The 12828-nt window shown below is 36.3% G+C and overlaps 1 protein-coding gene across 3 annotated transcripts in view; it reads left to right on the top strand.

Moving 5' to 3' along the window:
• BTAF1 (B-TFIID TATA-box binding protein associated factor 1) overlaps window positions 1–7518 on the top strand; it is a 95489-nt gene extending 87971 nt beyond the window's left edge. For 2 of the 3 annotated variants that reach the window (XM_079899906.1, XM_079899907.1), the window contains 5 exons: window positions 72–224; window positions 2051–2262; window positions 3510–3669; window positions 4052–4222; window positions 5750–7518. In XM_079899906.1, coding sequence (XP_079756032.1) covers window positions 72–224; window positions 2051–2262; window positions 3510–3669; window positions 4052–4222; window positions 5750–5893 — 840 coding nt within the window. In that variant the 3' untranslated portion in view covers window positions 5894–7518. Of the gene's footprint in view, window positions 1–71; window positions 225–2050; window positions 2263–3509; window positions 3670–4051; window positions 4223–5749 lie in introns of those variants that run through there. The other variant, XR_013824243.1, reaches the window with a different exon arrangement.
• The last annotated feature ends 5310 nt before the right edge of the window (window positions 7519–12828 follow it).

The following is a 12828-nucleotide window of genomic DNA, read 5'->3' as shown; positions in this document are numbered from 1 at the left end:
GAAAGGTACTGACATGAACATTTGTGGCATGTGAAGGAGACTTGTGTATACTTTCTTCCCCTTTCTTAAAGGCATTACAGTACCTGCGTAAACTGTGCAACCATCCAGCATTAGTCTTAACACCTCAACACCCAGAGTTCAAGAGTACTACTGAGAAACTTGCGGTTCAGAATTCTTCTCTCCATGATATTCAACATGCCCCTAAACTCTCGGCTTTGAAACAAGTAAGTAGGTCTTCTAAGTGTTAGATGTGTGTTGTACATTCTTGGTCTGTAACAGTAGGTAAATTTGCTTTTCCAAAAGATTACTGAAGTGTTTACTATTTCTTTTATTTTAAAATTTGGTTTGTTAAATTTTTGATACAGCTTTTTAAAAAATTGTGGTAAAATATATAACATAGTATATGCCGTTTTAACCATTTTTAAGTGTAGAATTCTATGGCATTAATAACATTCACAGTGTTATGTAACCATTACCACTATTTATTTCCAAAATTTTTCCATCAACCAAATAGAAACTCTGTACCTGTTAAGCAATAACTTCCCACTCCCCTTTCTGTAACCCCAGGGAACCTCGAATCTACTTTCTGTCTGTATGCATTTGCCTGTTCTAAATATTTCATGTACGTGGCACCATATTGTTGTTCTTTTGTGGCCGGCTTATTTCACTTATTTTCAAGGTTCATTCATGTTAGAGCACATATCAGCACTTCATTCATTTTTATGGCTGGATAATAGTCCTTTGTTGTTGTTGTTGTTATTACCACCACCAGTACATTTTGTTTATCCAGTCATGTGTTGATGACACTTGGGTTGTTTCCACCTTCTGGCTATTGTGAATAATGCTGCAATGAACATTGGCTTGTTTGAGTCCCTCTTTTTAGTTCTTTTAGATATTAGACCTAAGAGTGGAATTGCTGGATTATATAGCAATTCTATGTTTAACTTTTTCAGGAACTGCCAAACTGCTTTCCACAGTGGCTGCAACATTTACATTCCCAAGCTATGTGCCAGGGTTCTGATTTCCCTACATCCTCACCAACACTTATTTTCCTTTTTTTTAAGTATAGCCATCACAATAGGTATGAAATGGTATCACATTGTTGATTTGATTTGCTATTCCTATTGACTAATGATGTTGTTTTTCATGTGCTTATTGGGACATTTGTATATCTTCTTTGGAGAAATGCTTTAAGTCCTTTGACTGTTTTTTCATTGGGTTGTCTTTTGGTTGAGTTTTAGGAGTTTATATTCTAGATATTAAGCCTTTATCAGATACATGATTTGCAAATACTTTCTCCCATTCTGTAGATTGTCTTTTAACTTTCTTGGTCATGTCCTCCATGGTGTCTGATGAGAAAAGAGATGTTCATCTCATTGAGAATCCCTTTTACATGAAGTCACTTTTGGGAATTCCCTGGCAGTCCAGTGGTTAGGACTTGGCGCTTTCACTGCTGGGGCCCGGGTTTGATCCCTGGTCGGGAGACAAAGATCCCACAGGTCGTGTGGTGGTGGTGGGGTGGTCACTTTTCTCTTGCTGTCGTCAAGATTTTGCTTTTTGTCTTTGTCTTTCAACAGCTTGATTATATGTGTCAGTGTGGATCACTGGAATTAATTTTTCTAGGAACTGCTTGCTCTGCCATTTGCTCATGTCACTCTTGGTATAGCTTTTAAAAATGGAGTTTTAAAAAATTCTGGAATTTGGAAAGGTTAAATTAAAGGAGCCAATTTCAAGTTAATGTAAATGTTAATACCATTTAGTTTTTCTAGCCTTAAAAATTAAGATCTTATTGTAAAACCTGGACTTTATTGTTTTAGCTTTTTGTAGTTATTCTGGCTTAAATTTTATTGAGAATAAATAACGGATGAAGATTTTAGATTTCACATGGGCTAGTGTAGAAAATGTTATAAATGAGAGCCCCAAATGCTAATTGCTTTTCAGGTCACAGGTAAGTTAACCTTTTCTCACCACAAAGAGAAATATTTATTTTGGTGAGATTGACTGCCTACTTTTATTGGACATCTGTGTAACAAGTGATTCTTTTTTCAAGTTGCTGTTGGACTGTGGTTTGGGAAATGGCAGCACTTCCGAGAGTGGCACAGAGTCTGTTGTAGCCCAGCACAGGATACTGATCTTCTGTCAGCTTAAAAGCATGCTTGATATAGTAGAGCATGATCTTCTCAAACCTCACTTACCCTCTGTCACTTACTTGAGATTAGATGGTAGCATACCTCCTGGTCAGAGGCATTCCATTGTTTCACGGTAAGTGGCTTCTAAAAATCTTACAAATCAAGTTATAGTCAATTTATTATTATTACTTACATAGAAGTTTGCCTCATGAAGTATCTTCTTTGGCTAGATATTTGCAAATGTGTTTTTTTTTGTATAATTCAACCCAACTAAATCTTTACCTTTTTAAAATACAGAACTGCAGAAATATAATTGAATAGTTTGTTTAGTTAGGGGGAAAAAAGTGTGACTGTATTAGGAAAGCACTCCTAAGGGCATGAAAGAAATTTAAGGCATCAACAAAAAATAGAGATAACTACTTTCCCCTCATCTGTTTATGGGAGTTGGGGCAGGAGGAAGCAAACAAGTGGCTTAACTAAGCTCTTTATCCTGATCCCTCTGTCTCTGCTGAAAACAAGTTGGAAGCTGGCCTAGCTTGGAAGCAGAATCACTGAGTACAGTGTTTCTTACGTGTGGTCTGCTCTCTCTGCTTTGGAAATCGCAGGGGTTCATTTTTAAAAATGCATATTCCTAGGTTCTGTCCCAGGCCTGCTGACTTCAAGAGTGAGCATTTTTAACGAGCATCCCTAAGAGATTTTTAGGCACAAAACAGAGACCCACGAAGGGACTTTGAACCCAGGTTTGACTCTGACTCTACCATTGAGGCAGTGTTCTCTTGGGCCTGTTTATTATCCACACAGCCTGAGAGTCTCTCAAATAACAATAATAATATCTTATAGAGCTATTGTAAGAAATAACAAAGCATATAAAGTACAAAGCCCATTGCCTGACTCAGAGTGAGTAATAAATGGTAGCTTAGTAATGTTAGTTTTTCTTTTTCCTAGAAGCTACCAGATGTCCTTTGTCAGTATCTTCTAGGACTAGTACAATTTTAGCAACCCTCAGCACGCTAATCTTCTACTTTCCCTGACTGATCTAACCTTTCTCTAACACTCTTCTGTCTCCATATGTTAAATGTTCATAGTTGGGTTTTGTCTTAATTATAATTAGTGTTCATTTTTGCATCCATTTTGCAATTGGACTTAATTGCTAGGTATGAAATTTCTGACATGTTCTAGAATACCTTCTTTCTACTACTAAAGATGTTATGTATATTAAAAGAAGATAGTCTGAACTCAGGTGGTCACAGAAATGTCTATGTCGTGGATTATAAAGCAGTGTTCTCATTTGTGCTAATTTTTATTAAACAGTTCAGTTTCTGTTACTTGAACTTTAGGAAGAAATGTACTAATTTTATTTTTTAATATCTATGTTTTTAGGTTTAACAACGATCCATCCATAGACGTTCTCTTACTTACAACTCACGTTGGTGGCCTGGGGCTTAACTTAACAGGTGCTGACACAGTGGTATTTGTGGAGCATGACTGGAATCCCATGCGTGATCTACAAGCCATGGACCGGGCCCATCGCATTGGGCAGGTAAAAAGTCAGCACTCACAAGTGTTAACTTGTGCACTGGGAAAAATAACTCCCCCCAAAAGACAGGAAGCCTTGGTTTAAGTTCCTGCTCTTATGTTAGTAAGGGTTGTGACGTTAGGCAAGTCACTTAATTTTGTGGCACCATTTCCTCATGCGCTAAATGAGGTGCCTGGGCTAAGAAAACCTGGGAAACTGTCCATTCCTAATATTCTGTGATCGTCTACAAACATTTTAAGGTCATGGGCACAGATAAAGAAAACACAATCCTAATTCAATGGTAGTTAAGTACTTAGTACAAGTATGTAAGCCCTCTGACTTGGTAAATCTCAAAACTTACCCATTTATTCATACTACAGTTGCTTAACTTCTTTTTCTCATTCAGAAACGTGTGGTTAATGTGTACCGATTGATAACCAGAGGAACGTTGGAAGAGAAAATAATGGGTTTGCAGAAATTCAAGATGAACATAGCAAATACTGTTATTAGCCAAGAGAATTCTAGTTTGCAGAGTATGGGGACAGATCAACTCCTTGATCTGTTTACTCTTGATAAGGTAAAGAACTTATACAATTTGTTGTATCTTTAATGTATTCACAGACTTCCTGGGACTGCTTGGTAAAAGTATTAAAAGGAGCAGCAAAAGTCATTCACTTTAGTATCACCTAGACAACCCTTTGAGGGAATTTTTGATGTCCAGATAAAACTCTCCAGGATACTAGGGCATGTTTGAAGGTCTGACTTTCTGATTGATGTCTCCAGTGTCTTCCCCAGGTTTTCGTTCCTTAGTCCCTACCTGCTAAAGGACAGCTGTTTCTGGAGTCAGCTAGACCTGGGTCTGTGTTTCTTGCGCTGCCTCCTATTAACTGGCGACCTTAGGCAAATTAACTTCTCTGACCATCTTCAGCCTTGGCAGAATAACAATGCTTATATTACTAGAGTTACGAAAATAATAAATAGTAGCTATTGTTGTTAATGTGGATGATGGAACTAATATATATCAGATAACAATCCATTATCAAAGGGTGCACCAGCTGGAAATATTGGTTGGTCTAATAATGTAAAACTAATAGGGTTGGATTTAAAGTCCTGTGTAGGTTCAGAAAATCAGCTGTACACTCAGTATAAATTAGGGTGAGAAATGGCCTTATATAATACAATTAAACTAGCTGTAATAACAGAATTATAGTGTCCAAATGTGAGAGAAAGTAGTTCCACTCGACTCTGTGTGTGTTAAGCCACATTTAGAATACTGTCTGGTTCTGGGTGCTGCATTTTAAACAAACAGTAACAAATCAGTGAATCCCCAAAAGATGGCCAGAATGGAGAAAAGTTCTTCAATCATGTCACATAAGGGAGATTGAAAGAACAGGATCTGTGTAACCCAGAAAAAAAGGCTCAAAGAAACATGGATTGCTTCAAATGTATTTTATTCCATTTGAAAGAATATTCTTATGGGTGACTTTCAGTGAGCAGAAACTGGGCTCAAGGGGTGTTCCAGGGAAGCAAGAACGACTGCCATAAAGGATCTTATTGGCAAAATTTGAATATGGCCTACATATGAGATCATGTTAATATACCAATATTAAATTTCCTTAATTTGATCTTTGTACTTGGGTTATGTAAGAGAATGTCCTTGTTCTTGGGATAAAGGGGCATACTATCCACAACCTACTCTCAAATGGTTTTGGGAAAGGCTGATAATTTATATATCTAATACTAACATATACACAGGTGTGTGTGTATATATATATATATATATATATACACACACACACACACACACACACACACACACACACATAAACACACACAAGGGGAGAAGAATGACAAAGCCAAATGACACAGTTAACAGTGAATTCTTTGCAATGTTCTTAAAATTCTTCTCAAATAAACGTAAAATGATAAATTATTAGGGCTGTGGAAAAATGGGCTATTTTATGAGTTCACGAGCTTCCCCATATTTTGAAGTATTTAACTCTGTTGAAAAAGTGCAATGTTAGAAACAACTATGATATTTTAAAGGAAAATAAAATTTCTGAAATTAATCTTTCATTTTATCTTTCTGCCAATTTTTCTTAAGGATGGCAAAGCAGAAAAAGCTGACACCTCTACTTCTGGAAAAGCAAGTATGAAATCAGTTCTTGAAAACCTGAGCGATCTGTGGGATCAAGAGCAATACGATTCAGAGTACAGCCTGGAAAATTTCATGCATTCTCTCAAATAACTATCAGATATTGTAAATGCAATTGCTGCTAGTTCAGTAACATTTCTGCTGATATTCAGCAAATTACAAAGTTTATGGTGAACTTTTTAGCTCAATGTGTAAATAGATCTGAAGAATATTCAGCATAACGCTGGTTCTTGTTTCACTGGGGGGAACAAGTTATTCTCAAACATTTGCACTGTATTAAATTTAAATGTTAATGTGAAATGGTTTAAATTTTACATGCTGAATAGCTGCAGAGCAGAGGAACCAAACCAGGTTTACATGTGCTACCATGAGGTGTTCTTACTGGGAACAAGCCTCCTATCTTTACATAGTAGTCACTTTGTACAGGATAATATCCATGAGTACGTTAGTGTTCATGTACATTTTTCCTTTTAAAGAGAACTTGTTTTTATAAATGATTAAAACTAGGGCTTTTTTTTTGTATAAAAGCCTTTAATGAGCCATAATTTTAAGAATAATGACTACAATACTGGTACTCTTGGAACATGAAAATCTTAGACAATTAATTGAACCAAACCTTTGGTGGAAACCTTTATATATTTAATGCAAAGGCATAGTGTTGTTCAAATCTTTAACATCATTTTGTTAACTTTTAAAACATCAACTATTCTAAATACAGGTAATGTTCTATTTAAGGCTATCATAACATCCTATTAAGAGGGTGTTCTTTTAATTTATCTAAGGGCTAGGATATAGCCAGATTCTGAGGACATATCTACTCAATAGGTTTCAATCAATATATATATAAAATATATATTTTTTGTAACTATGAACCTATACAGTTTTCCAGAAGTAGATTTTACACTGTTTAGAATTTCAAAACCTATGGTGAAAAGACTGTTTATCGTAGTAATGCATGACTGTAGCATAAAAGGGAGAAATGATTCCTTTATACACACAAACATACATAAATACACATATCTATATGCACAGATGTACCTATCCTGCATCCGAAAGGGTGCTTGGTATTGGCACTAAAATCATGTAGTTATACTGGGCAGCAGTAATTGGGCATGAAGCTGATTAGTGTTAGAAAAGTGAGCTCAATAGTGAGGGTGGGTATATGTATATAGATATGCATGTATGTGTATGTATATAATTTTATATATTTCACACATAAATTAATACATGCCTGTGTGCATATATATGTATGGGATATATTTGTATATACATGTACAGGAAATAAACATCCCCCAGGTTTGTGGCTGGCCATACACACACATAGGCATTGGTTTCAAAACCATCAGACCTCAGCTGTAAAATAACTTTTTGTTAAAATAAAGTTATACTGTTCTGCAGCATTTAGACATGGATATGTGTCACATTTCAGTAGCTTTGACAACCATACTGTAACATTAAACATAGCATTCCACAAGAGAATAAAAAAAGATTTAACTGTAAAAATATGTGCAACTGTGTGTTATTTGTAGGAAGTGATCACTAGAAAAAGCAAAAGATTATTAGTTTAGATATGGTCAAAAAATGCTCAAGATCTTTTTTCTTACTAATTAAATGGTTATTTTTTCATTATTTAGGACTTATAGTCAAATTTGGTGGAAGACAAAAAGGAAATTCTTGACTTTATATAGAATATCCACTGTACATAGCACAGAGAAGCTGTCTGAGAATGTGACCACTCAGAGGCAAAAGTGGGGGGACTATAAGAGCATAATAGAAATTACAGAAAAGTAACAGCGTTGCATCACATATCTGTTCCAAATATTTAATCCCAGTACAATCGTATACCTCTCGATTAAAGGTAGACCTCCTAATTTCCCAGAACACATGCTGGCATCAGTGGACTCTAAGTGAAATTGATTGCAGGAACATCGGTTATCAAGTGTCAGAGTACTCAGTGTGAATCTACGAAGCAAAAACTTGAGTTGTGTCAATAAACAAAATATTTGCTAGTCACACAAATCAGTGTCAGACATCAAAAACTGCCTCCTGCTTAAAGAAAGGGTTCCCACCGGTCTCTAGTAAGTTCCCTTAAACCAGTGAAGTTCTGTTGAAGAATATAGGGGCTGATATCCTACTATCTGTGTAGGGACAGCAGCCATGGTTTCAGGCTTACAGGAGAAAGTGGAGCTATAACTTAATCCTCTCCATAAAGCCACAAAGAGTTCACGTATTGAAACAGGACTAGTAGAACTGTCCAAGAGCCCAGAATCACAAAGTCATCTATGAGAAATCAGAATCCCAGAATACCTGTACCAAAGGTAAGTAAGGTTGGGTTATTTTAAATGTATAGCTATAAGAACCACAAATTAAGAAAATAACATATCAACTCTGGGACCCTAGCAGAAGCAAACAAAACTGCCCTATAGGAACAGTTTCAGATAGGGTCCCTTAGGATTGCCACAGGGAAAAGCTTCTAAGATTAAACTCACACACACACAATCTACAGGAGGCAATGAACTACCAGGAGGAAGAGTCAGCAGATGCAAATAGGAAAATTCGTTATTTCAAAACTGCAAATAGGGACTTCCCTGGTGGTCCAATGGTAAAGAAACCACCTTACAATGCAGGGGATGAGGGTTTGATCCCTGGTCAGGGAACTAAGATCCTACATGCCACGGGGCAACTAGGCCCGTGCCACAGCTACTGAGCTCACACGCCACAACTAGAGAGCCTGCGTGCCACAAACTACAGAGCCCATGTGCTCTGGAACCCACGAGCCACAACTACAGAGCTCACATGCCCTGGAGCCTGCACGCCACAACGAGAGAGAAGCCCACGTGCCACAACGAAAGATCCTGCATGCCTCAGCGAAGATCCTGCGTGCTGCAACTAAGACCCAGTGCAGCCAAAAATTAAATAATCTTCAATAAAGTTATTTTAAAAAATAGAATAAAAACTGCAAATAGAATAATCTGAAAGACCATAAAGTAATGATTAATTAGATATGAAAATAAGGAAAACATTATTTAAAAGTTAGGCAGGGCTTCCCTGGTGGCACAGTGGTTGAGAGTCCGCCTGCCGATGCGGGGAACACAGGTTTGTGCCCCGGTCTGGGAAGATCCCACATGTCGCAGAGCGGCTAGGCCTGTGAGCCATGGCCGCTGTGCCTGCGCATCCAGAGCCTGTGCTCTGCAACGGGAGAGGCCACAACAGTGAGAGGCCCACGTACCGCAAAAATAAAAAAATAAAAATAAAAAATAAATAAAAGGCAGATTTGAAACATTCATAAATGAAAAGTCACAAATTGAAAACTTGATAGTCATCAACGCAGATTAGACACAGGTGAAGAGAGAATGTGAATTGGGAGACTGATCTTATAAAATCATCTACGATGGGATGCAGACATGGATTGATAGAAACTATGAAAGGGCAGGCAAAAATGGGAGATGGAATGAGAGCACCTAATAATACAATTCATAGGAGGGTCCAGAAGGAATGGGATATGGGAAAAGAGAAGAAGTCGTCTTTGACTTAACTCTAATTATTACACACCCCTGCATCCAGTCTATCAGCAAGTTCTACCATCTCTGGCTCCAAAATATATTCCAAGTCTGTTCACCATTCTCCATCTCTACTACTACTGCTATAGTTCCCACCATCATCTTGACTGTTCAGGACTACTGTATTCTAACTGGTCTTCCCTCTTGCCAGGCCTCCCATGACTTCCTATAACACTCATACTGAATCTGAACTCCTTACCATGGTATACAAGCCCTACATGTTCTGGCCCCTGCCCATCTCTCTCACTTTCATCATATCCCACCATATTTACCCCAGTCAAGTCAGTCTGTCCCCCTGCTAATGCCTCAATGTAAAACCAAATGTGTTTCCATCTCGATTTTGGTTCTTGTACAGCTTGGTGAATGGTGTCATGAGGAGATACAGAATACTGAAAAAGGAACAGATTGGGAAGGGGGAGAGTAGGAAATCAAGAATTGTCTTTTGGTTGTTAAATTGAGATCCTTGTTATATCAAAGGAGAGATGTTGAATCTAGAGCTCAAAGGAAAGGTCAAGACTAGAGAGATAAATTTGGAAGATAGTATTTTTAAGGAATGTATGAGACTGAATGAAGTCTCCTGTGGTGTTATTTATATAGTGAAGTAGTATACAGCAGTGAAAAATCAATGACTATAGTAAAACATGGATAAATCTCAAAAACGATGTTGAATGAAAAAAATAATAAAATATGTATAGTTTCAGTCTATATAAAGACTGAAAACAGGTAAAAATGAAACACTGTTTAGGGATATACAAACAAATCACATATATGGTTATTTCACATTTGAAACATAAAAAACTGAGTGACAGTCACATGCACAACACTTGTTGATCACTTCCTACTCTGTACCAAACACAATGGGAGAAGCTTAAAGACCAGTGAGAAGGATACCTTAGCCAACAACTGATATGGTTACATTAATTTCAGAAGTAGTAGACCTCAAGGCAAAAAAATATTACTTACAGTAAAGAGGGGTACCTCATAATGATAAAGTGATTTCAGTTAACCAGGAAGTTATAACAACTCCAAACTGATATACACCTCAAAATCCATAAAGGAAAAATAGACAACTACATAAAATGAAATGGACAGGTCCAAGGTCATAGTTAGAGATTTTAACACACCTCTTTCAGTAGAACAAGCAGGCAAAAAAAAAAAAAAAAAAAAAAAGCAACAGGATATAGACAATTTGAATAATATGGTTGACAAATGTGAGTTAATTGACATACCTAGACATACCCAACAACTCCAGAATACATTCTTTAGAAGCTCATGTGGCACATTCACCACAACTGACCATATGCTGAGCCATAATGCAAGTCCTGGCAAATTTTAAGAAATTAAAATCACAAATACAGTGTCCACTTTCTCCACTCCTATTCAGGAAAGTGTAGTATTGGCATAAAGATGGATCAAAGATATACTTAAGGTCCTTCCTTGTGCAATATGACAATAAAAGGAAAACACACACATCAGAAAATAAGAGACAAAACTTTTGACTTACAATGTCTATGTAGAAAATTCCGAAGAATCTACAAAAAAGCTACTAGAATTGAGTTTAGGAAGTTCTCGGGATACAAAGTCAATATACAAAAAGTCAAATGTATTTTCATACTTGGCAATAAAAAATTGGAAACTGAAATTTTTAAACATACGTTATATAACAGCACCAAAATCCATAAAATAAATCTTAGAAAACATGTAAAAGGTTTGTGTGCTGAAAACTACAAAAATGCTGATGAAGGAAATCAAAAAGATAATAAAAAATAGAGATACATATTATGTATCAAAACTCAAAATTGTTAAGATTTCAGTTCTCTCCATACATATCTATAGACACAAAGCAATTCCAATCAAAGTTTCCAGGAGGACATTTTGTACATATCAAACTGATGCTAAAATTTATATGGGAAGGCAAAGGAACCATAGTAATCAAAGAAAACTATGAAAAAGGAAACAGTTGTAAGACTTACACTGCCAGATTTTAAAGCTTACTATAAATGTGTAGTAGTCAAGAGAGTGTAGTACTGGCATAAAGACAGATTAATGGAACAGAACAGACTGCCTACAAATATACTGACACTTAAATAGTCAATTGATTTTCTACAAAGGTGCTAAGGCAACTCAATGGACAAGATCATCTTTTCAAAAAGTGTGTGTCCATACGCTAAAAAAAAAAATAATAACCCACAACTCCAAACATACCTTATATCTTATGCAAAATTTAATTCAAAGTTAAACATGGACATACATGGTAAACCTAAAGCCGTTTAACTTCTATAGAAACAGAAAACATCAGAGAAAATTTTTGTGATGTTAGGTTGGGCAAAGATTTCTTAGAAATGATAAACATGATCCATAGGAGAAAAAATGTAAGTTGTACTTTGGAAAAAAGTAAGAACTTCCACTATTTGAAAGACACTAGAAAGAATGAAGAGCCACAGCATGAGAGAAAATATTTCCAAATCACATATCTGATAAAAGGCTTATATCTTGAACATATCAAGAATGCATAAAGAACTAAAACTCAGTAAGCAACCCAATTTAAAAGCAAGCAAAAGATTCGAACAGATACATCACCAAATAAGATATATGAAAGACAAATAAGCACATGAAAAGAGGTTCAAAATGTTCGACATCTTTTCCAATAGTGTGTAGTGGTATATCCACTACAATTACACACCTATGAAAATAATTCAAAATTTTAAAAACTGACAATATGAACTGCTGAAGAAGATGCAGAGCAAAGTGGTATGGCCACTTTGGAAAACAGTTTGGCTGCTTCTTAAAAAGTTAAGCATACACTTACCAGATGACCCACCAATCCCATTCCGAGTTATTTACCTGAGTGTAATGAAATATGTTCACACAAAAACTTGTACACAAATGTTTATAGCAGCTTTATTCATAACAGACAAAGGACGCAAACCACCCAAATGTCCATTAACTGACAAATGGATACATTTGACAAATGGCTATTTGGCCATAAAAATGAATAAAGTACTGATGTATGTATGCTACAGTATGGATGAACCTTGAAAACATTTTGCTAAGTGTAAGCACTTAGTCACAGAAGACCACGTAGTGTATGATTACAATCATATGAAACATCCAGAATGGAGAACCATATAGAGACAGAAAGAAAACTAGTGATTACTTAAGGCTGGGAGTGTGGTATAAGTAGGTGATAGGGAAAGGGTTCAGATTTCTTTGTGAAGTGATGAAAATGTTCTAAAATTAATTGTGGTGATGGTTGCATGTATCTGTGAATATATCAAAAACCACTGAATTGTACATCGAAAATGGGTAAACTGTATATGAATTATATCTCAAGAATTTTTTTAAAAAAAGAGTTTCTAGGGAAAGCCAAAGGAAAGAGGGGAGACAAAAACAAGGACACTAGGGGAAACTGAAGCCCCCAACACCTACAATTATGGCAAACGTTAAACAGAGCCTAACTCACAGCAA

Source organism: Stenella coeruleoalba (genome assembly GCF_951394435.1).
Source record: "Stenella coeruleoalba genome assembly, chromosome: 16".
NCBI classification, from domain to species: domain Eukaryota; kingdom Metazoa; phylum Chordata; class Mammalia; order Artiodactyla; family Delphinidae; genus Stenella; species Stenella coeruleoalba.
This window is presented reverse-complemented; position numbering and strand designations above follow the sequence as displayed.